This window comes from Schistocerca gregaria, chromosome 2, assembly GCF_023897955.1.
Source record: "Schistocerca gregaria isolate iqSchGreg1 chromosome 2, iqSchGreg1.2, whole genome shotgun sequence".
NCBI classification, from domain to species: domain Eukaryota; kingdom Metazoa; phylum Arthropoda; class Insecta; order Orthoptera; family Acrididae; genus Schistocerca; species Schistocerca gregaria.
Window position 1 is genome coordinate 869233485 of NC_064921.1, and position 26452 is coordinate 869259936.

Below are 26452 nucleotides of genomic sequence, written 5' to 3' on the forward strand. Positions count from 1 at the left end.
AATCTTTGAACATATTCTCAGTTCGAATATAATAAACTCTCTTGAGACTGAGAAGCTTGTGTCCGCGAATCAACATAGTTTTAGAAAGCATCACTCATGCGAAACTCAGCTTGCCCTTTCCTCACACGATATACTGCGAACTATGAATGAAGGGCACTAGGTATATTTCATATTTCTAGATTTCCGGAAGGCATTTGACATGGTACCACATTGCAGGCTATTAACGAAGAAACGAGCGTATGGAAGAGTTCACAGACATGTGGGCGGCTAACAGTCCTCTTAAGTAATAGAACCCAGTATGTTGTCCTCTACGGTGAGTGTTCATCAGAGAAGAGGGTATCGCCAGGAGTGCCCCAGGGAACTGTAATAGGACCTCTGTTGTTCTCTATATACATAAATGATTTGGTGGACAGGGTTGTTTGCTGATGTTGCTGTGGTGTACAGAAAGGTGTCAATGTTGAGGGACTGTAGGAAGATACAAGATGACTTAGACGAAATTATTACTAGTGTCCTGCTTGACACAGTGAAGTCATTTAAATATCTGTGTGTAACGTTGCAAAGTGATATGAAATGGAAGGAGCATGTGAGAACTGTGGTAGGGAGAATTTTAGGAAAGAGTGGTTCACCTGTAAAGGCCGTCAGGTGGCTTGCGGAGTATGGATGTAGATGTAGATGTAGATGTAGACAGCACATAGGACGCTAGTGCGACCTATTGTTGAGAACTGCTCGAGTGCTTAGGGTCCTTACCAGGTCGGATTGAACGAAGCCATCAATGCAATTCAGAGGCAGGCTACTGTAGTTTTTACCGGTAGGTTGACTCAGCACATAAGTGTTACACAGATGCTTCGGGAACTCAAACGGGAAAATTTAGAAAATCTGACTGCCGAACGATTCTTCTGTCATCAACACACATTGCGCGTAAGGACCACGAAGATAAGATACAAGAAATTAGGGCTGATACGAAGGCATACAGACAGTCGTTTTTCCCTCGCTCTATTTGTGTGTGGAACAGGAAAGGAAATTACTATTAGTACAGATACAGCGTACCCTCCATAAAGCAGCCGTAGCGGAGCATCTATGTTGATATAGATGCATTCTGCAGGTTTTTTTATTTTTTTCCTTTTAGAAATTGGTGGGCATAAAAGAGTTAATGAGATAAGTAAACCAAAAGGCGCTACTAACAAGACTGTCAAAGAAACATTTTAGACTACTTGAATTTTTAAGGAACTAAAAATTTAATCCTTGTCGATTTACAGTGTCTTTTTCACTCACTCTGTTACATGCCCCCGGTTTCGTTTGAACAGCTAGATGGGTGGTACTAGTCATATAAACATTCGAAGTAAATGAACTCGCAGCGCTAAGAATATCTAACGAGTGCAATCTTCGCACTACTGTACCGTTCCTTCCTAAGATTTGGAAGAAAATAAACTTTGTTTACATTTAAAAATATCCTTTTTCGGGAATTACTTTTGATGCATTTCACACATACCATAATAACATTGTCTGAAAACTCAGTGCTGAAAGTTGATTAGGAATTATGCTGTGAATCGTTATTGCACTCGCTCTGCTGTGGAATTCTCACTAGGTTCCAGTGATTTTGAAGCCTCACAATTAAATTTTTAACTTGGTGATAAAAATAAACATCGCACGGCTGACACACAGATATGCAGTTTTGCAGTATTACTTCCACCATGCAAATGTGTGCGAAATCTTATAGGACTTCAAAAATGTTCAAATGTGTGTGAAATCTTATGGGACTTAACTGCTAAGGTCATCAGTCCCTAATCTTACACACTACTTAACCTAAATTATCCTAAGGACAAACACACACACCCATGCCCGAGGGAGGACTCGAATCTCCGTCGGGATCAGCCGCACAGTCCATGACTGCAGCGCCTTAAGGCCGGTTCCCGCTGGGGCTGCCGCGCGTCAAAACCAGCCTTTAGACCGCTCGGCTAATCCCGCGCGGCCCATGCAAGTCGGTTGACCCACTTTACCTACAGGTTGTTTCACGATTCACGACTTAGTAAATTAAGTTTTACACAAGAATCCATGGCCGAAAACTTCATCCATCGTCGACGCTGCGGAGAGTCAAAGTTATAGGTGCCGGCGCCTGTAAATGTACGTAAATACAGGCTGATTTCGTGGTGTTGTTACAAACTTTCAAGGATGATGGAGGAGGATAATGTATCAATTTGAGGCAACGTCCCTTTATTGGAAACGAACGAGTCTAAAATTACAAGCGAAAACCGTTCTAATACCTCTAACAGTGGAATACATGAACTGATACTGTTGTCGGCAAGATTGTAGGCCAAGAAACTTTCAGAAGATACAGACCCAAAGAAGAAGAAAAAAACTCCAGAAAACATAAGCTCTGACATTCATACCTCAAGTGCTATGAGCACTTGATCAACAGAGGAGATGTGTTCCATATAGCGAAGATAAACAAGTGTTCCTAGTTCCTCAGGTATGCACTTTACAGCCCAAGTTCACAAGGCATTTTTTCTAGTCTTTGACCATATTTCATCTCTGAAAGTTGCCTACCCTACACCCTTCATTACCGGTACATGTATTCCAGTGTCAGAGGTTTCAGAATGATTTTCGCTTGTAACTTTCGACTCGTTCGTTTTCGAACGAGTGATCCTTACTTCAGTCTGATATATTTATCCACCTCCACCATCCCTGAAAATGTGTTCCAATGTCCCAATGGCTCTAAGCACTATGGGACTTAACACCTGAGATCATCAGTCCCCTAGACTTAGACCTAACTAACCTCAGGACATCACACACATCCACGCCTGAGGCAGGATTCGAACTTGCGACCGTAGCACATGCGCGGTTCCGGACTGAATCGCCTAGAACCGCTCGGTCACGACGGCCGGCTCAAAAATGTGTAACATCATCATGAAATCATCCTGTATATACATACATTTAGAGGCGTCTATAATTTTGACGTTCTGTAGAATCGTTCGATGGCGTTTCCAGACATGGGTTCCTATGTGAAACATGATCTACTAAGTCCTTTCTATAACCTCTAGAAGAGGTATGAGCAACGTACGGTTTTAAAATGTTCTCAAGATGTGTTCTGTAAATTGAATTCTTCTAATTTTAGGATTTGGAGCAAGTGATGTAACCATTTTTAATGAGTCGGTTAAGCAACTGATCTCTTCTATACCTCGAAGACCGAATTAATCATTGGCTTCTTACAAGCAAGTGAGAAATGAAACTCTGTGATGGAATATTGCGCCTTTTATGAACGTCTTGTCTTATGTATACTACCAACGGTCACAACGGTTAAGTTTTCTTCCAGATGTGGATAATGTGTAATGGATACTCATCTACGAAGCAACCTTACTCGCAATTCTGATCATTAAACGGGGCTTAAAATTTTAATTCCTTACTACTCCAAGTAGTTTGAGAAATATATTCGCCTGTCCTGTTAGCATTTTCTGTTGGTTTACTTACCTTATTTAGGTCGTGGGAGAGGGGGGAGGAGGTAGTGTGGGCATAGAGGCCTGGCCACGGTGTCCCCCTCGCCTTCAAGGGATTAGGACTGGCGAGGAGTAATCAACAGTGGGACTTTTATGCCTTCGTTGCCACACCACATCCATTTCTGTTCAATAGCGTTTAACTTATGGGTTGATAAACGGCACCAGAGTTTACTTCCTCATTTTATAGGAAAACATGTGTTTGTGCACCCCATATATGTTGAAGAAAAATGCTTAGTTTTCAATTACCAATCGATTACGGCAATTCTCAGGCGATTAATTGTCTTTAACTTTAGCGTTAGTTTTCCCAAAAATGGGAACATAATGATCCAAAATAACTTAAGAGTCTTTCATTTTAGGTTCTACACAAACTACTTGGCAAATATGGGTCAAATCGTTTGGCTGTGTCCGAGGTCATCCGCTTCTGAGATGAATAGGTTCGCTCGGTCGAGGAATCTGAAGTGGACCGCATTAAATCGGTTAGAAGATTATTGGCACATAACAGTGTCGTGGTCTTGCACCTGAGATAAAGATTCGTTTTTAGCAGGGGCAGAATTCAAACCCAGGCTGGCCAACCACACATAGGTTTTCATGTCTTCTTAAATTTTGTTAAGTGAATGCTGGTACTGTTTCATCGAGAAGCCCACAAATGTACGACTTTGCATTCCTTCTCCATTTATTTTGACCTAGCTGTCGTCGATGATACGTCAAATTTAATCGATCTGCTTTGTTCGCAGTTTATTTTTTAGAAGTTTCACATGTACTTCTAGTGAGAGCACATAATCGTGATTTTTTAGTGCAGTGAATCGCTGAAAGCTTTTTTACGGGCTTTTGGTGCATAGAAACGTTGCAAATTCATTATGATTCTCCAACACAAATGCAGCCTTTGAATTTTCCCTCCACGTGTCAAACAGTCAGTACATTAAGTAGTTAATAGTTGTGCAAAGAGTCCGTCGACAAGCATTTTACAGTTATTCCTGCCAACAGATAAAATGTACATATTGCGCGGTCGATGGTGCTCTCAGAGTAAAAGTGAATAAGAAAATACAAAGAATTCAGTGGGGAAAAATCGTATAGTCATTTGATAAGTCCACAGTCATTAGCGAGTATGTTGATACAGTGTATGAAATAAAAAAAGTGATAAAAACAAAAAACTAATTTTAAAAAAATTAAAAGACATGTTAACCTAATACACTTCAATATGTATGTTTTACAAACTGAACTATAGAGTACGAATGTAGGAAACAATCTACAATAAGTACCTACTTTACAACAAAAACATTTTGAGATTTATTAGGTTGACATGTATTTTAAATTTTAATACTTTTAAAAATAAATTTTTAATTTTATTAATTAATTTCATTTTACTAGCAAGAATTTCATTTAAGATGTATCAATGTACTAGCCAATGACTGCACATGTCACATGAATATACAACTTTTTTCTCACTACACCCTTTTACGTTAGTTTTATGTCACTCGTACTACTGTTGACAAACTGTAGCTTGCGGCGCAGGTATGTGCGTGTTACGTGATCTTTTGATGTTTATTGTGCCACGTTTGATAGTATTGTTTACAATGTTACACTTTCGTAATTTCGCTGCCTCCTTTTCCTGTTCCAAATTAGACGTGAAGATGACCTGCTTGGCAAATCGAAGCCGTTAGCTGTCGATAAAAGAAATGGTGATCCAAACGCCATTTGTTTCGTTTATTAATACAACTGACGAGAGATCAAGGATCCTATGACATGGTGCCAATCATGCAATGTGATCAGTCAGCTGACCTGGTGGCTGTAAAGATTTTTGGGAGAGAAGCGGTGTTTTATTACAGTCTGGATTTACGTACTGTGAGGAGGTACGCGACACATGGAAGCAAATTTTAGAGTAATTGTCGTTTAAATTTTTTGTTGTGTTTCTGTTCATTTCTCATTAAACAATTACCTCATCGTCATCGTCGATGAGTTCGGAGTGAGAAAGGCTCTCGTTGACCGTGTAGTCGCTGGTTCCGTTGAAACTTGGACGGTAGCAGTCGCTGAGCACTACACTCCCGTCTGACGATTGTTTCTTCACCATGGAGACTATAGCGATGTTGATGTTGCTCCTGATCATGTAGTTGACTCCACAGCCCAGGAAAGTAAGGCACCACAGCACAGTCCTGCATGACAGGCACCCTGTAACAGAGCAATAGAAAAGCGTTTTCTTAATGATTTTTGTTGTTTGAATATTTCTGGCGTCTGTGTAATTTTTCTTTTGGTTTTCCCTTTCCCGTTGGCTCACCTTTGATTCCATTTCAGTAAAGGATAACGCGGAATAGTATTATTTCACTTCAATAAGTGGATTAAAAGTTTTCCTGTGTGTTCTAGTGTTAAAAACTTTGTATATGTCCGGCTGGTCACCCGCGAAACCTTGAAACAGCATATACGCCGGGAAAGCCTCAGTTCACATATTACCAACCTCTGCGGGGAGGGTATGTACCATCTGGAGAAGAAACTGAATGAGCTTAGAAACCAGAAGGAAGGTCTTCTCAGATCACAAAGTTGTATATATTTTTCCATAGGAATTATCATTCGTACGTTGTGTTTCTAGAACTTCACTATGCAGGATGAGGGTTCTTCATAAGAAAACGGTGTCTATCATTTTAAAAATGAACTATTTTTAATGCCCGTTCTTTCATTTTAAAATAAAACCAAGATATGCAGTACTTTATTTTCTTCTTGGTTAGAGAAAAAGAAATTAGGCTGTTTGTTTAATAATCTTTATTGAATTATTCCCACATTCGCCTAAATAAAAATATAGTAATTGGCTTGTAACTTTGTGTTCTTTCTCTTTTTCGTAACCAACTGCTAATCAGTGCTTACAGCTATATAAACTGATTTTTGAAGTACCCCTCGCGTATTATGACCACTTCGCTGGACGAGACTCTCCTAGGCAGGAACAGACAGCCAGATCCCATGAAGGGCAACACATTCGTCGTTCGGAGACGACTGGCGCTGTTATATCTGCTAAAACATTTTATTTCTAGACACAGAAACTTATTTTTCTACAGTGTCGGTTTAGATCATTTCCATAAGTAACCTTCAGGAGAGACATGTTGCAAACATCCTAAGCACATGTAATTAAACCTCGAAGGAAGTATCTTACGTGTAGCTCGTTTCTCCGATTTAGTATTGCTCATCATTCTGCGCGGCAACGGCCTTGCCGCAGTGAATACACTGGTTCCCGTGAGATCACCGAAGTTAAGCGCTGTCGGGCGTGGTCGGCACTTGGATGGGTGACTATCCACGCCGCCATGCGCTGTTGCCATTTTTCGGGGTGCACTCAGCCTCGTGATGCCAATTGAGGAGCTACTCGACCGAATAGTAGCAGCTTCGGTCAAGAATACCATCATCAAGACCGGGAGAGCGGTGTGCTGACCCCACGCCCCCCCCCCCCCCCCCCCCCCAGTCCGCACCGAGCGAGGTGAGCAGTGGTTAGCACACTGGACTCGCATTCGGGAGGACGACGGTTCAATCCCGTCTCTGGCCATCCTGATTTAGGTTTTCCGTGATTTCCCTAAATTACTTCAGGCAAATGCCGAGATGGTTCCTTGGAAAGGACACGGCCGATTTCCTTCCCCATCCTTCCCTCACCCGAGTTTGCGCTCCGTCTCTAATGACCTCGTTGTCGACGGGAAGTTATTCCTCCACCGAGGATGACACGGGGGTCGGATGGTCCAGGTAGGCCACTCGTGGCCTGACGATGGAGTACTTTTTTTTTCATCTTTCTGGGAAGGTTGACGGAGGAGATAGATAAAGAAGAGCAGCGCGTTTCGTTGCTAATGACATCGATTTCCACGGTATCTTAAGCTCTTTCTTTTTCTAGAACGATCCACAGAAAAAAACGGGATCGTATTACTCTGCACTCGCAGACGTATAAATCAGCGTTGCTTTTAGGAAACAGACGTACAACACAGATCTTGACGTATGTACTGGACGTTTACAAAGTACTGCATTCTACAGATGGAGCATCAGTTAGAGGACAATACACCTAGGTTACATTCATATTGTTCAACACTTACACAAGAAAATCGTTTCATAAAAAGAAAGTGACGATAATTCATGCTCGTAACAATTCCACTTGAAAAAACAAGTAAAATGATTACTGGGAAGATTTCGCCTACATCTAATTATATGTCGACATGCTGTAAGGTAGTGAGTCTAAGGGACTTGAAAGAGAAGCGCTAACTGAGAAAGAAAAATGAGGCAGGCTCGTACGATTATACTGTTGGCGCCAAATCACTGGAAACAATAAAATGGTTCAAATGGCACTGAGCACTATGGGACTAAACAGCTGTGGTCATTTCAGTCCCCTAGAACTTATAACTACTTAAACCTAACTAACCTAAAGACATTACACACATCCGTGCCCGAGGCAGGATTCGAACCTGCGACTGTAGCAGTCACACGGTTCCGGACTGCGCGACTAGAACCGCGAGACCACCGCGGCCGGCCTGGAAACAATAACTACCATAAAATATCCAGGACTACCTATACGAAGCGACCTAACTTTTCGTTTCTGTAAAACGTGCAGACCTAGTCGCATCGCAACAGAGTCACTGTAAGTCAGGGACAGGAGCAGACGCTACCAGTTGACAGTTGTGCCCTCATTTTCTTATCTAAAGCCTCTGAATCAGTTATTACGTGCTGAGGCCGTAGGAATCCTTGGGCTAACACAAAAAGGAGTGATGCAGTCGGCAGCGTGGAAAAGATAGACACAATAAATGTCAGGTTCTGCGGGTGCCTCAGGAGGTGACTCAAATATGAAGCAGACGAATCTGGTCGTACCCCAGGAAAGTCGAGTTCGGTGTCTAAAACGAGAACAGAGAATTCCGACGTCACTGCGTCATCCTCGAACGGGTCCCAGCATCACTGCCACGTGTAAGTCGAGATCATACTGCACATCCACTATACAGTACATAGAGGTTGACAAATATTGACCAATACGAAAAAAACGTAAATTAGTTACAAACTACAGCATGCACACACTTTATTCAACATGTAAGCATCACTACAGGTACTCCGATTTAGATTATGACATGTTCGATATACCTGCCATTATTGACTATGACGTGGCACAGATGAATAGCGAAATTCTGCATGACCCGCTGTAGTGTCGGAATATCGATGCTGTCGACGATATCCTGAATGGCTGTTTTCAGCTCAGCAACGGTTTTGAGGATATTGTTGTGCACCTTATCTTTGATATAGCCCCACAAAAAGGAGTCGCATGTGTTCGGATCCGGAGAATATGGCGGCCAATCGAGGCCCCTGCTAGTGATCTCTGGGTGGCCTAGAGCCAGAACGTGGTCCCCAAAGTGCTCACCCAGGATACCACTCTCCTTCTTCAATGGGGCCGAGCTCCGTCTTGCGTGAACCACATCTTGCCGAAATCAGGGTCACCTTGGATAATGGGATGAAATCATCTTGCAAAACCTTCATGTACCCATCGGTAGTCACCATACCATCAAGGAATATCGCACCGATTATTCTGTGACTGGATATTGCACACCACGCGGTCACCCGTTGAGGGTGAAGACTCATGTCAATCGCGAAATGCGGATTCTCAGTCCTCCAAATGCGCCAATTTTGCTTAGTGACGAACCAACCCAAATGAAAGTTGGCTTCATTGCTAAACCAAACCATGAGCATGCGCGTGATAATTACCATCATGCCAAGCGCCCAACCAAGCAGTGTGAACGTCCTGACGAAAACTGTTCAGAAGTTATGACGATTTTATTTCATATACACTCCTGGAAATTGAAATAAGAACACCGTGAATTCATTGCCCCAGAAAGGGGGAAACTTTATTGACACATTCCTGGGGTCAGATACATCACATGGTCACACTGACAGAACCACAGGCACATAGACACAGGCAACAGAGCATGCACAATGTCGGCACTAGTACAGTGTATATCCACCTTTCGCAGCAATGCAGGCTGCTATTCTTCCATGGAGGCGATCGTAGTGATGCTGGATGTAGTCCTGTGGAACAGCTTGCCATGCCATTTCCACTTGGCGCCTCAGTTGGACCAGCGTTCGTGCTGGACGTGCAGACCGCGTGAGACGACGCTTCATCCAGTCCCAAACATGCTCAATGGGGGACAGATCCGGAGATCTTGCTGGCCAGGGTAGTTGACTTACACCTTCTAGAGCACGTTGGGTGGCACGGGATACATGCGGACGTGCATTGTCCTGTTGGAACAGCAAGTTCCCTTGCCGATCTAGGAATGGTAGAACGATGGGTTCGATGACGGTTTGGATGTACCGTGCACTATTCAGTGTCCCCTCGACGATCACCAGAGGTGTATGGCCAGTGTAGGAGATCGCTCCCCACACCATGATGCCGGGTGTTGGCCCTGTGTGCCTCGGTCGTATGCAGTCCTGATTGTGGCGCTCACCTGCACGGCGCCAAACACGCATACGACCATCATTGGCACCAAGGCAGAAGCGACTCTCATCGCTGAAGACGACACAACTCCATTCGTCCCTCCATTCACGCCTGTCGCGACACCACTGGAGGCGGGCTGCACGATGTTGGGGCGTGAGCGGAAGACGGCCTAACGGTGTGCGGGACCGTAGCCCAGCTTCATGGAGACGGTTGCGAATGGTCCTCGCCGATACCCCAGGAGCAACAGTGTCCCTAATTTGCTGGGAAGTGGCGGTGCGGTCCCCTACGGCACTGCGTAGGATCCTACGGTCTTGGCGTGCATCCGTGCGTCGCTGCGGTCCGGTCCCAGGTCGACGGGCACGTGCACCTTCCGCAGACCATTGGCGACAACATCGATGTACTGTGGAGACCTCACGCCCCACGTGTTGAGCAATTCGGCGGTACGTCCACCCGGCCTCCCGCATGCCCACTATACGCCCTCGCTCAAAGTCCGTCAACTGCACATACGGTTCACGTCCACGCTGTCGCGGCATGCTACCAGTGTTAAAGACTGCGATGGAGCTCCGTATGCCACGGCAAACTGGCTGACACTGACGGCGGCGGTACACAAATGCTGCGGAGCTAGCGCCATTCGACGGCCAACACCGCGGTTCCTGGTGTGTCCGCTGTGCCGTGCGTGTGATCATTGCTTGTACAACCCTGTCGCAGTGTCCGGAGCAAGTATGGTGGGTCTGACACACCGGTGTCAATGTGTTCTTTTTTCCATTTCCAGGAGTGTATCTTTTGAACAATGTATCGCACAATGATATAATTTTTCAAGTACATCCAGTCGCACATCTCTCTACTGTCTGCGAAATGTGTTGCGAATCGAGTTAGTAATAAAGCCGTAATAACTCAAAACGTCTTGCATGATGCGGCAGTTTTTCACACATTTCAGCGTGTATGACATCATATCTCGTGAACCATGTATCGTTCAAAAATATCATTCTACCGTTACATTCAATGATTTGTGTGATTTCAGTCTGCAAGATATGTCATAAATACAGTCAGTAATAACGAAGTAATAAATTAAAACATCGTACCTAATGCACCTGTTTTACTGCAAGAACAGTGAAATGTAGTAAGCGTTAAACTCTTTTCCTTTCATTATTTTGTGGGAGTTATCAGCGAGAAAAAGTTTCCTAAAGATTTGAAATCATGTGTAAAGTTTGTTGCAGGACAGGACACTAAGTGCTCTCGTCCACAACTCGTCATTATCTCTCTGTATCTCTCTGTCAGTGTCTCCTACCTCTCAGCCACAGTCTCCTTCGTTCTATCCAGCTATTACTGTTTCTTCTCACTGCCGCTGTCTCCCTCTTAGTCTCTCTTACTGCTGCCGTCTCATTCCTTCCTTGCTACTGATACTGTCTCTACTCACTTTCAATATTTCTCTCTTCCTCATTGTCATTGTCATAGACTCCCATCCACATCCACTTTCTCCTTCGCTTTATTTCTCTCCCAGTGGCACTGTCGTCTCCTTTACTGTTTTCCTACCATTATTCTGTCACTGTCAACTATGTTCCCTACAACTGAGTCCCTCTCCTTCTCTCACACTGCCATTGTTTCCTTCGCTTTTGCTACACCACAATAACTGTCTACTATATTCCAGTTGTATTACTCTTCCGTCTCTTTTCCACCGTCACTGTCCCCTTCTCTCTCAGCATAAAAAAGGATGAGTATATTTGAATGTCAAAATATTTAGAAAACATTTTAGAAATGCTGAGGAAGGTAGAATGAAGCAGCTGGTATCCCAATTTTCAGTCAGAGTCTAGTAAACAAGAACATATTCGCCTTTTTTTTGTGCTCCGATAAGAGCATTTTTCCTCTGGTTCCCTTTTTTTTTACTGCCACAGCAGGAAAAGTCACTCTTATGAAAAGAACTCTATGAGTCAGTAAAATTTTGATAGTTACCATATATGAAACTGAAGTAATGGAGAACTTATTTTTACACTAAAAGGCAGAATTTTAGGGACATAAAAATTTTGTACATGCTTCAATACTACAACATATGGTTCCTTGAAACCTTTTGGTGATAAAGAAGACCCTTTACAGGATATTTATCCGTGCTGAGCCACTTTATAAGCTACGGTTTCGTCTCACACAGGATTTTAAGTGTGTGTCTTACGTGTGCAAATAGGGCAACTGACCACTGTATCTCGGAAACGGATAAAAAGATACGGAGGAAATTTTCAATTTGTTCAAGGTTGGGATCTTAAGAATACCGTAAAAATTACATCCATTTGCTGTACATAGCTGTCTTGGGATCTGCGAATCGGTGTTTCCGATATCAAATAAAGATTTTTGAAAACGGGAAAGTGGTACCTCTAGATAAATGCCTAGAGAAAGTAGCGTTAAAGTTTAAGCAACTTGTTGCGGTTATTTATTATTTAGATTTCGCCTCACGCTGGATCTTACATGCGTATTTTATATGTGGAAGCAGAGCAACTTTGAGCCTCTGTATCTCGGAAATGAATAAAGATACCAAGAAAATATTTTATGATATTGGTATATTAGGAATAACGTAAAAGTTTCAGTAATTTGATACGCGTAGCAGTAGTGTAATCCGCAGCTCGGTTCTGGTTCGAAAAGGTGGTATAAAAGATCTGTTTTTGAGGTTCTCTAAGAAACCGCTCGTGAACTTATGGTGCCTCCATAAGCCTCTTCAGGCACACCTTAGACCACATCAAATGTAATAAAGAACCATTTGCCTAAGGAGGAGGAAGTGTGTAATATTCATAACTTGACCCTTTACTGTAGGACAACGACTCTAACAATATCCTTCTGTTGGATACACAAATGGACGCTGGCCCAAGAGTTATCCCAAACACTTGACACTTCCTTTCTATCACCAATAGAGCGCGGAGTGATCCAAGGAAGAACCTCGTTTTGTAAGCGCGGCGTTTCAGAACATATTAGGTAGCACATGCAGCCGCATACTTACCTATTTTTATAATACACTATGTGTAGATTTGGTTGATTTCGTACTATAATTTGCAAGTAAAGACAGCATGCAGTTTCAAGGCAGCAGCGTATTTCAGATATATCATATACACATAACTCTAGGTACGGATTATTATAGTTAAATGTCACTTAATGACATATCGCTGTTTAAATCCTTCAGGAGATCCTACAATGGATCGTTGCCCGAACTGTTTGGAAGTGGACCAGTTCAAACTTCTAGCAATTAATCGCCTATGTTTTCGATTGTTTCCTAAGGGAGAAACAATTACCAGACGAGTGAAAATTATCATATACATCTAACACACATAAAAATAATTACAGGAAAAATGCTCAGACTACAGAAGAGTGAGTGTAACAAATTCAGTCTCGAGATTATATGGGAAAATTGTAAAAGCGAGAATCGAATCACGGATTGTGGACGAAGAAAAATGGATTCCGAACCGGGCAATATGCACACACAACATGTTTTGCCCACACCAGTTCGTGGAAAAAAGGCTGGCCAGGAGTTTAGAGTCCTACATACTTTTCATTGTTCTTCAGAATGCCTATCATAGCCTTTCACTCTGTAAATTGTGGACTGCGATTTTAGAGAATATAGTGACTCGTTTGTCGGTTCAAGCTGTCAGAACATTATACAGGATGAACATTAATGAAACTGACAAATTGCAGGGACAGTTTCGTGACTGGAAATGGAGGAAAGAAGGTCCTATGAACATGTGTCCGGAAATGGATTGTTGTCGCGGTAGATGGAGCTGACGAATGAAAGTTCCCTTGACAACGTGCCTCGTCTGAAACCCACGGATGACATTTATACAGATTGATGATGTCAGTTATGGTAAAGATTGTTTCTTCGGTAAAAAGGATTGATGACAGAAATCCAATAATTGTGATGATTTGGTGCAAAAACCATCGACAAAATTCTTCCCGTAGAGGGAAATCCGTTGCTGATTCTCCTTGCAGTATTATGGGGCTCCAGCTCAAATCTAGAAGAGACCAACTAGGTACAAAGTTTGGCGAGAGGTGTATCAAAAGAAGACGATCTGCTAGCTACTCACAACGATCACCAGATTTGGCAACAGGAGACTGATTTCACTGTGACCATGTGAAGAAGATAGTGTGTTCCAAACCTCTAGGCACAAAACAAGATCTAGTACTCTTAGAAAATAACACCCAGTTTTGGTGAAACCTGTTTGTCCTTCCTCAACAGACGTACTTCCTGTTCAATAATATACATTGTAAAAATTTATTAGTAATAGAATCTACTGAAAACGTAACAGCTAGTCTTGTTACTTCTCTCTCTTCTTCTCCTTTATCGTTTAGGTTTCTACAGGAAAACTGATAGTTACCAATTCACAGTTTCTTATATAAAATTTTACTATCCTTACAATTAGCAAAAGTTGTTTGCCGTCAACCTGTATTATTTTAAACAGTGTGATGAATATCAGTATCTAGTGTCTTCATCTTTTGATGATGATTTCATATTAAGTAGCTAGTACAGCGGTAACTGTGGATGCAAACATCCATTTAGTCAAAGATCACTGTTCTATCCAGAATGGAGGCGCGAAATGTCTCAAGTCGCACACACGACACTATGTTTACACTTTTTATTCCAAAGCCGTAAAGCTATGCACGTAAGTCAAGCATCTGGCGAAACAAAGAAATTGCCCGGTACTGTAAACTGTTTCTCCTGAATCACTGTTGAGAATTTATTGCAAACAACTCAGGCGACTCAGACCAAGATAAACTACAGGCAAGATTGCATCAACTGAGATATTGCATCACCCGTTGTAGATCTCGGTTTGGAGACTACTTCACAGTAAATTCAGAAAATTGTAATGGCAGAGCGAGCCGTAATGGTAACAATAGTAATGTCAATAGTAGTATTACTAATTAGTTTAGAATTTTTATGGCCGTGCTCTGGTTACAAACTGGATGAAATACTTCCAGTGTAGGAATTTAATGACCGGCGGTTATCTCAACTGGGCTAGGACAAAAGAAGTAATCCAGCTTTGCATGTCTTTAAGAATAATCACTCCCATATTTTCCATGACGTAGGCTAGTTGTAGTTCCAAACACTTTAAAGTGGCAGGCTATCTTCTTCCCCTGCCTTCCCTTGTTTGAACTATTCTAGATTCACCATCTAATTCTCGGTCTGCCCACTGATCTTCCCCATATAGCACACTATTATATTGTGATTAATAGAAAGGAGAACTGCAAATTGGGAACGCCACAGTAGAGGAAACGAGGGTTGCATATGACGGTCAAAGAATGGAAGATATGGAAGTAGATTGGCAAAGGAGAAGAAAGCTTTCTTCAAGAAAATACCTGCACTCTTCAAGAAAATACCTGCACAAGTATCAGACGTGTATGTAGCAATGAGGCAGAAGTTCCTGGCAAAGTGCATCTGAAGCATAGAACTGCAGAAAAATTGGAAAGAAAAACTTTGGAGGCCTTTAAATAGTGCTAATTTCGGGAAAATAAATTCTTTTTCAGTTATTCATCTTCTGATTCGTTCGATGCAGCCCTCTTCACCACAGAATAGCACCTGCAACCTACGTCCTCACTTGTTGAATATATACCAATCTATGTCTACCTCTGCAGTTTTTAGCCTCTACAGCTCCCTCTATTATTCCCTAACGTCTTAATATATGTCCTATCATCCTGTCTCTTCTTATGTTACTATTTTTTTCACATATTTCTTTTCTCAGCAATTCTATGGCGAATCTCGTCACTTCTTATGAGTACACCTAATTTGCAGCATCTTTCTAGAGCAACACATGAATGGTTCTATTCTTTTCAGATGACCCCAAGTTCCAGATTCGCTACTCTACACTACTATGGTGTGCTCCAAACGTACAAGGGGAGTTCAATAAGTAAAGCAACACGATTTTTTTCTGAAAGCAAGTTGGTTTGATTCAGGTTTCCAATACACCATGTTATTCCCACTCTTTTGGGTAAAAATCCTATTTTTCAACATAAACTCCGTTCAATGCGACCGCCTTACACCACTGTACTGAGAGGACCCGTATGCCCGCATGATACCACTCCCCTGGTCGACGTCGGAGCCAACGTACTGCTACAACGGTAACCTCCCTATCAGCCACCTGCGATCAGGTGGTTGAGGAGAATATTCCAATGAAGTTTCGTGAGCTTCACTTGGGACCGAAGACTTGTGTGAAGCCTTGCTTTGTTAAGGGGAATGGAGAAATCCGTTCGCATTTTTGTGGGGATGAAGTCTCTGAAATCGTTTCTTCAATTTCCTGAGAGTAGCACAATACACTTCAAAGTTGGCCGTTCCACCGTAAGGGAGGTTATCAGAATATTCCTTCACAGTCTCAGATGACTGTACTGGTTGAGGTTGCGGCTTTGCACTTTTATTTCGGAGTAGAGGTGGTGTCCGATAGCTGAGTGGTCAGCGTGGCGGTCTGTCACGCCAAGGGCCCCGGTTTCAATTCCCGGCTGGGTCGGAGATATTCTCCGCTAAGGGAATGGGTGTTGTGTTGTCCTCACGATCATTTCATCATCATCAGTGAAAGGCAACGGGAAACCACCACTGGAATCACTTCCCTAGACGCTCATGCGGTTGGACGTCTGACGAGGCTTCCCCCGTGACAAGACCTGCCGTAAGGCAGAACACACACACACACACACAAAAAAAGAGGTGGAGTGGCGCCGCTCTATGGACTGCCGTTTTGTTTCCGGTACGAGATGATGAACCCAGGTTACAACGACCGTGACGATGTTCGACAATACATTGTCATTGTCAGCCTCGTAAGGCGGACGCAATTCTGTACAGAAAAAGAATTCTTTGCTCTTTATGGTCTTCTGTTAGGCGACAAGGAAGCCAGCGGGTACAAACCTTTGAGTAACCCAATTAGTGGACGAGTGTGCCAGCACAACCAACAGAGTCATCCAGTTGAGCAACGAGATGTTTGATTGTGATCCGCCGAGCACCTCGAATGAGAGTGTCTACACGTTCCAGCATTGCAGGAGTCACAGCTATGCTTGGCCGGCTGGCACGCAGGAGATTGGAGAGGTTTGTGCGACCGTGTTGCGATGATGACAGACGCCTCGCCCAAAGACTCACCGTGCTTTTGTTCACTGCCAGGTCTCCGTAGACATTCTGCAAGCACCTATGAATATCAGCGTTGCTGTAATTTTCCGTGAAAAGATACTCAGTGATAGCTCTCTGCTTGAAACGTTCCTCCGTTACAGACACCATTTTGAAGACTATATATAGCGCCGCCACCGATCAGAATTTCATGAAACTTTAGAGGCCGAAGCGGGAATATTACACGATGTCCCACAATAAATTCAGCATTTTTTTTTCAAGCGAAACTGATCGAGAAAATATCTGTTACATTGGTATTGAACATCCCTCGTACATTTTCACAAATATTTCTTCCTGAAATTGAGGCTGGCCTTTTATGCTAGTAGACTTCTCCTAGTCAGAGATGCTCTCTTTGACTGTGCTAGTCTGTTTTTCATGTCATGCTTACTCGTCCGCAATGTATTATTTTGCTTCCAAGTTAGCAAAGTTTCTAAATGTCAGCCACTTCATGGCCACCAGTCTTGACATTAAATTTCTCGCCAAAGTCATTTCTGCTATTCCTCAATACTTTCATCTCTCTTCGGTTTATTCTCAATACGTATTCTGTACTCATTAGACTGTGCCTTCCATTCAAAGTACCCTGCAATTCTACTTCTCATTCGCTACGGATCGTATTGTCATCACAAATTTTAATCGTACTCCTAAACATTTCTTTTATTTCCGCCATTGCGTCTTCGATATACAGACTGAACAGTAGCTCCTCGTTCATGGTCTTCCATTCTTATTGTTCCCGCTACGTTTTTGTAGTTACAATATTGTTTATCACCCCTTGCTCCCCATACCTTCGTCTTGTTTTTCTCACAATTTTGAACATCTTGCACCATTGTACAATGTCGAACGCTTACTCGAGCTCGACAAATCACGAGGGTGTCTTCATCTCCTTTAACTCTTGCTTCCATTATTAAGCGCAATGTTGGAACTCTCTCTCTCTTTGATACTTTTACCTTCCCGAAAGCCAAACATATTACCTAATAACTTCTCGATTTTCGTTTCCGTTCTTCTGCATATTTTTCTTGTCAGAGCGCATGATGCGTTGAGCTGATTGCGCGACACTTCTAGCACTTATCTGCCCTTGTCCTCTTCGTGATTGTGTGGATGAAATTTTTCCGAAAATTTGATGGTACCTCTTCTGATTCATAGATTCCGCAGAACAACTTCAATAGCCACTTGGTTTGCACTTCCGCCGATGATTTTAGAAATTCCGATGGACTGTTATCTGTGCCTTCTGCCTTATTTGATCGCCAGTCGTCCAAACTTTGTTAAACTCTATCTCTAATGCTGAATCCTCTATGTCTTCCAAATCGCCTCAGATTTCTTCTTCTATCACGTCATCAGACATGTCGTCACCGTCGTAGAGGCCTTCCATCTACTCTTTTCACCTAACCGCTCTCTCTTCTATGTTCGACAGTGGAATTCTTCCAGAGTGAGATTTTCACTCTGCAGCGGAGTGTGCGCTGATATGAAACTTCCTGGCAGATTAAAACTGTGTGCCCGACCGAGACTCGAACTCGGGACCTTTGCCTTTCGCGGGCAAGTGCTCTACCATCTGAGCTACCGAAGCACGACTCACGCCCTGTACTCACAGCTTTACTTCTGCCAGTATCTCGTCTCCTACCTTCCAAACTTTACAGAAGCTCTCCTGCGAACCTTGCAGAACTAGCACTCCTGAAAGAAAGGATACAGCGGAGACATGGCTTAGCCACAGCCTGGGGGATGTTTCCAGAATGAGATTTTCGCTCTGCAGCGGAGTGTGCGCTGATATGAAACTTCCTGGCAGATTAAAACTGTGTGCCCGAGCGAGACTCGAACTCGGGATCTTTGCCTTTCGCGGGCAAGTGCTCTACCATCTGAGCTACCGAAGCACGACTTCCGAGTTCGAGTCTCGGTCGGGCACACAGTTTTAATCTGCCAGGAAGTTTCAGTGGAATTCTTGTTGAACTCTTAATGTTGATTCCCTTGCTTTCAGTTTGGTCTGGGGCCATTTTGACTTTTCTGTATGTCGAATCAGTTCTTCCGACAACCATTTATTTCTAAGTTTCTACAAATTCTTACTGCAGCCATCCCCCCTTGGCTTCCTTGCACTTCCTATTTATTTCATTTGTAAATGATTTATACGGTTGTATTTCAGTCTGCTCCTAATACTGTGGCCCTTCCTTCTTTCACCGATCAGTTGAAGCCTTTCTTCTGTTGCCCAAGGTGGTGCCTTGGCAGTCATCTTTCTATATTTGTCTGTCCAACTTCTGTGATTACTCTTTTCAGATATGTTCATTCCTCTTCAACTGAACTTCTGTAGTGTTCCTTATCAAAGTACCTGCAGCCTCAGAATATTTCAGACGCGACGTATTATTCCTCAGGGCATGGGTAACCCAATTCTTTACACATTTATTGTTCCAGACGAATCTCTCCAGCTTCAGTATACTTTACATCATTGTTAAATTGTGATATGAGCCTATTTCTGCTGCTTTGTACTCCTTACAATGCAATATTTCATTTCGGAATCTCTCTCTGACCATGATGTAATTCAGCTAGAATATTCCTGTGTCTCTAGGCCGTTTCCGAGAGTACCTCCTCCTCTCGCGACGTTTCTTGAACAGTGTAGACGCTATTAACAAATGAAATTTGTAGTAGAATTCAGTCAGTTTTTCTCCTGCCTCATTCCTAGTGCCAAGCCCATCTTCTATGTATCGTCTCTTCTTTCCCCTGCTACAGCACTTCAATCACTCACAATTATAAGAGTATTCATCTCCCTTTGCATACAGAATTACATGTTAAATATCCTCACGTACTTCCTCTGTGTCTTCAGCTTCTTTTTGTGATAGCACGTTTACATGAAATATAATTGTTGGTTGTCGAATCTAATGAGAATAACGTTGGTCACTGAGCTGTTAACATTAACTCACACTCTACCATACCCCCCTCCCCGTAACAATTTTTTGGTGCTGTTAATATTACGTTTTATTCATCTAAACATAAATCCTTATATTCTTTCCATTTCATTTCACTGACTCTAATTATAACTAGACTGAGACTTCGCATTTCCCTTTCCAGATTTTCTAGCCTCCCTACCACACTGAATATTACCGATACGTTGGTTCTTCAGTCTTTTTTTCGTGGTCACCTCCTCCTTGACAGCATCCTCCCGGAGATCTGAATAGGGGACTAATCTCGAATCTTTTGCCAGTGGGGAGATCATGATGAAACGTCTTCAGTTAGACGCCACATGCCCTCTGGATATACCTATTGTGCCTTTAATACAGTGGTTTCCATTGCCTTCTTCATCGCCATGCTGTTGAAATTAGGAAAGCAGATAAAGTACGACATGCACAAGTACTGAAAACATTGTGTGAGGTCATAAGTCCGTGGAAGAGACTTATCAGGAGGATGGACAGGCCAGTGGATGATCTAATACAGAAAGACAGCAGCTCCAGCGCAGAGGAGGAAGAAGGCAGTCTCACCGGATGTGAGTCGGAAAATGTCAGAAGCATCGGCCAAAGGAGAGGAAGACAGCAGTTTCTCTCAAGCGATCTTTTATGCAAATGCTTCAGAAAAATAGGAGAAATACCAGTAGAAATGGAGTGAAACTATCACAAAATGCGCTAGTAATTGGACATCTAAACATGCAGATAGTTTTAGAAAGCAATATCACAGAATTAAGTCCCATACTTTTTTGTATAACTGAGTCCTGGCTCAACGGTATTGTATTGATCAGTATAAAGTTCGACAATTATAAACCAACCTCACCCTTCTGCAGAAAAATTCAATAATGGAGGTAGTTGCGTACTTGTTATAGATGGTATCAATTATCCAGCAACCGCAATTCATATTGAAAAATACGGCATAGAAAACCACTGAGTTTAGTGCTACAAAAGTCGAAATGTAAACATTAGAATCTGTATGCAGAGCTGCAAGAAAAAACCTTCATACATATTATTGATATGCTGTACTATTAGAAGTACAGTATAATTTCATGTAGAGAACCGAAGTGAGTGAGTTTGTCCAATCATATTTCACAGACTATGGATGTAAAAGAAGAAGTGAAGCTAGATAATTTCAACTCTATATCTTACATAGAAATAAGCAATTCTAACATAACGTATATAAAGAAAAAACTGCAAAACGAAAACTCGCCAGAATTGTAGCTATCTTATAATTTAAAGAGAAATGTAACAGTTCTTGGATATGTATTTAAAATTTACAGAAAAGTGATTGCGAGTGCAGCTACGCAGGTGAAAAAATACGGAGAAAATCTCCTATTGCCAGTGTAGTATTTATGTAGATGTATATACATAAAGGTATGTTAGTGTCCAGCAAAATGCAGGACAACGAATGGGTCCAGTCAGTTGCAAAAACTAAAAGTAAATGTAGATGATAACACCAGAGTCTTATGGTTTACTGTATATAGTTTTTTGGTGTGGAAAAATCATGTTGTTAGCCTTGGTAACAAGACAGATTATGTCACTTATTAGAGAATACGCTCTGCAAATTATATGTTTTTAGTATTTCAGTTCTATAATGAGTCACGAGATAGACATAGTCCTTTAAGTAAGATCATGGTCGGGTTAATCAGTAGAAAAATGTGTTTGACAACAAATGAAAACATATTCATACACCATATATGAACAAAAGACAAATGTAATTGCAATTAATAATACGTCCAGTCTCCCGCAACATCGATAATTTCTTGCCATCTCCGAGACATGCTTGAAATCAAGTTTTCCGGGTATTTATGTAGAAGAGACCTCCAAATGAGTCGAAATCGCATTAACAGTTGTTTCAAAGTGAATTCTGCTTGCGTTCGCAGCGATGTTAAGCATGGGTTTCGTAAAAAATGGTCAATAAGCACTTTTCTGCACTTTTGGAGTCACTTTATTGATTGATCCATGTTCTTCAAAATCATCCATGTTTTTAACCAATTTATGGCATGTTACTAACTTTTCTACAGATGACTTTGATTTTCCTATGTATTTAGAAGCAGGGCATTATTTTATTTTTTTATTTATTTTTGGTGTGTGTGTGGGGGGGGGGGGGGGGGAGGAGGACCTTTTGGGTGACTACAGAAAGAGACAGCCTCAAAACGCAGCGCGTAAGCTACGTTCATGTCTCTTCTTGTGAATCTCAGTCAAGAAATCAAAGTAAACTGACGCTTTATGGACATTTCATGAAGGGTAAATGTTCCCCCTATTGGGCTGTGAAAGAACTAAAGTGATATCTTTTAACATCTGTGTGTAATGCCGACAATGCTCTTACTTAACAGACTGTGTCTGGAGTCACTCAAATGATTCAAATAAAACCTTGAAATAGGAGAATTAACAGTCACAATAATAAGCAAAAGGAGAAAACTAGGCAATCCACAACATATTAGATTATTTCTACGGTCTGTATGCGGTCTGTATGTCTTAGACATGATACCAGTGCTTACTTGGGGTCATAAAAATATATTCCATAAAATAAAACCATATACACCACCACACCACTTGAAACTGCATGAAATTAAGCGTTCTATCGCTTGACACTGCTCAACTTTAGAGAATCATTACCTATAGGGTGTGTGTGTGTGTGTGTGTGTGTGTGTGTGTGTGTGTGTGTGTGTGTGCGCGTATTTTACTGGGGACCTAGAAACGATGGAGAGGCTTCGTCCCCACGGCAGCCCTCAGTGGTTCACATCTCCACAACAGGCCTCAGCGGTCCACCCACCCCACCACCGCCCCACACCGAACCCAGGGTTATTGTGCGGTTCGGCCCCCAGTGGACCACCCCCCCCCCCCCCCCGCACCCCGGGAAAGTCTCATACCAGATGAATGTAAACTCAAATGTTTGCAAGGTAGATTAGTTATGGTGTAAGCGTATGTAGAGACAGTGTTGCGCAGCAATCGCCGACACTGTGTAACTGATGTGGAATAAGGAGGACCAGCGCGCATTCCCAACGTAGATGGAAAACCGCCTTAAGAAACCATCCACAGGCTGGTCGGCACACCAGACCTCGACACAAATCCGCTGGGCGGGTTCGTGTCAGGGACCGGCATGCCTTCCCGCTCGCGAAGCAGCACGTTACACCACGCGGCTAGCCGAGCGGGCAGTTATTGGGTAGTAACGTTTACAGTCACGTATTTCAATTGCCGACTCGAAAGAAAAAATTTAAATGTTGATAAAACTGTTACTATTTGTAATAAAGAATTTCTCTCACGTGTGAAAAAATTGAAAGTAAGCATGCAGCGAAACAGAACTAAAATGTACGTAACAAAGCAATATAACACAGTGTGGCTTGGAAGCCCCATACCCCTAAGTCAAACAGCATATTTTATATTGAAGTTCTTCCATATAAATCTGTGCGTCCACTGGATCTTATATGAGAATCATCGCACTTTACACAGGTATCTGTGCAACTGCACTTCCTCTTTAACATTTTACAAAGCATCGCCGAAGTCATGCTTCGAAATGCTTTCTCAACACTCTTGCGCAATCTTTGTTAGTCTCGTACCGAAGCTGACCAACAAAGATCTTAACTATTCCCCATTCTGTGTTTCATGGCATGACAACGTCCGGGATTCGTCGTGGTAATTTCTGTGGGGCTGCAGAAGTCGCTGAACTACCCCTATCCGAAGGCCTAGAAGTTTTTCATCAAGGAACTCACGCACCTGACTAGCGAAGTGTGCTGTAGATCAGTCCTGCTGAAATCAAGACAGCATTCCCTTGCATTCGAAATAAGCTATCAGCTTTTTTTTTTAGACTAAGGTGTTTCAGTGCTCTGTAATTCTTCACGCAGTATCGTATCTCCCATCTAAACTTCTTCTACGTCCTCTTCCACTGCCATAATATTGCCCTCAAGTACATCGCACTTGTACTCGTATAGACCCTCTGTATACTCCTTCCACTTTTCTGCTTTCCAGTCTTTGCTTAGGAGTGGGTTTCCATCTGAGCTCTTGATATTCATACAAGTGGTTCTCTTTTCTCTAAACGTCTCTTTCATTTTCCTGTAGTCAGTATCTATCTTACCCTTAGTGACATATACCTCTTCCTCAATACGTTTGTCCTCTAGCCATCCTTGCTTAGCCATTTTGCACTTCCTGACGACATCATTTTTGAGACGTTTGTATTACTTTTTGCCTGCTTCATTTAGTGCATTTTTATATTTTCTCCTTTCATCAATTAAATTCAATATGTCTTCTCTTACCCAAGTATTTCTAATAGCCCTCGTCCTTTTCCCTACTTGATCCTCTGCTGCCTTTACTATTTCATCTCTCAAAGCTACCCATTTTTCTCCTCCTGTATTTCTTTCCCCTGTATTTGTCAATCGTTCCCTAATGCTCTCTCTAAAACTCTCTACAACCTCCGGTTCTATCAGTTTATCCAGGTCCCATCTCCTTAAACTCCTATCTTTTTGGAGTTTCTTCAGTTTTAATCTACAGTTTATGACCAATAAATTGTGGTCAGAGTCCACATCTGCACTGGAAATGTCTTACAATTTAAAACATGATTCCTAAATCTCTGTCTTACCATTACATAATCTATCTGAAATCTTACAGTGTCTCCAGGCCTCTTCCACGTATGTAGACCACTACTAATAATCTTTCGGTACTCAATATTACCATCTATAGATTTCGGCGGACTGGTTATTGTTATTTCTGAAAATAGTAGTAGAAGTGCTCTTTTTCGTGAATTGGCAGGTTTGTAACAAGTTAGAAGACTTATGCATCGCCATGTGAAAATTAAAACAACTATGTAGACAGTTATTCACCACATATGTCTGTCTTCTGTTACGCTCAACGAAACACATCATTGCGCAGCTAGAATAATTGCTAGATGGGGTTTCTCAACTATATTACTTCATTCTACACATTTCTCTCAAATGACGTGATGAGTTACTATGTATTTGTTTGAGGTAAGATGATAAACATGTTTTTGAGATAATTACTTTCGCACCCTCATGTGTCCAGTAAGGAGTACCCAGAAATGAGTGTCGTTTAAACTTGCAATCTTTTTACGTTTCTGTTCGCTACTGTAACTACTTACACATTTAAGAGAAATACAAAGCAAACATAAAGGCACATATTTCTGTAGTAATAATGTATTTTTTTAACTATGACAATTGTATTTCTGTGGGTTATTTTCTGTAAAAAACGTCATTTGTTTGGCTTTTGTTTGTACATACATAGTATGTAGACCCTCATGACCTACGATAGAAGACATTCATTAAGTCTGCCTCGCCAGCAGTAAATTGATTGTTTATTTTTCAATATTTTGTGAAATTTGTACTTATTTCATATATTATGGTTAATGTCCTTTACAAAATTTTTTACTATGCCTGCTCGTATGGTCCCAAGTAACCTTCGGCCGCTGATTGTCTGATATACAACATATCGACAGATCCGGCGCAACAGCGACATGTGTAATGTCCCACTGACATTTGCTGCCGATAGTCTTACAGTGTTTGGATATATGTGTATCTTTGACAACTAAAGCACTACAGCCTGACAACTAAAGGTAGCTGATATTTTGTTGTCAAAGCTACGCATACATCCAAACACTGTAAGACTATCGGCAGAAAATGTCAGTGGGACATTACACAAATCCCTGTCGTGCAATATGATGTTTAAAGCTGTCACGTTAATGTGGATCTATTCAGGATGTAAGGATGGAATATAACGTCTACCTTTTCCACATAGTGAAAAATAATTTGACAATTAAGAAACGAAATTCGTAGTATTACACATGTAAGGAATCTTGCATGGTGAAGTGGTACGTTAATGTGAGGCTTGCGGTTTATTACTTATACATCGCGATGTATGGAGATGTATGCATACAGTGCAATACTCTCCCACACTGGTATTACAGGTGCTTGAAAATGACAATTCGTCGAAACAAGCCAACTGCAAGATTTAAATCAAAATCGTCTACTTTATAGCTTTCTATAGACCAAATTTTCTTTTAGTTGTATTCATGTCGGGTCACCAGCTGGAACATATCGTCATCTGGACACTTCTTTTATGTTTCGGCGGTCCACCTGGCCGCCATCTTCAGGTGAGTAGGCCGTCGCACTATCTCGTCGGAACTGAAATCAAACACGCCGCAGCGGCTCCTTTATACTCCGACCGGGCGACCACCGCCCGTGTGGTGAAAGTCACGAAAGCGCACTGGTAGTGAAAGTTCGCGGAAACGATAAATCAATATGAAACACTATTGACATTTTTTTATGACCGAAGCAAGGACTTTTGTTTCTTAATGCCAAATATAACAGGGCTCTTACTTAAAGGATACCCCTTGTCTCTGTTTATTATATTTTAAGATAGCCGGATCCAATAGCTTCTTTCACTACAAAGTCCCAACACCGCGACGCAGAGCAACCACTTGTGTCTCATCGTACATTTTATGTCCTTCGGTAATAGAATGTTCCGCCACTGCAGATTTTTCTGGCTGAAATAAACGCGA

General features: G+C 42.1%; 1 protein-coding gene and 1 pseudogene across 2 annotated transcripts in view; one reads left to right on the forward strand and one right to left on the reverse strand.

Moving 5' to 3' along the window:
• LOC126335261 (sialin-like) overlaps nucleotides 1-26452 on the reverse strand; it is a 152675-nt gene that overhangs the window by 112839 nt on the left and 13384 nt on the right. For both annotated transcript variants that reach the window (XM_049998304.1, XM_049998305.1), the window contains exon 2: nucleotides 5428-5657. In XM_049998304.1, coding sequence (XP_049854261.1) covers nucleotides 5428-5657 — 230 coding nt within the window. The remainder of the gene's footprint in view (nucleotides 1-5427; nucleotides 5658-26452) is intronic.
• LOC126337454 (5S ribosomal RNA) lies at nucleotides 6672-6789 on the forward strand (annotated as a pseudogene).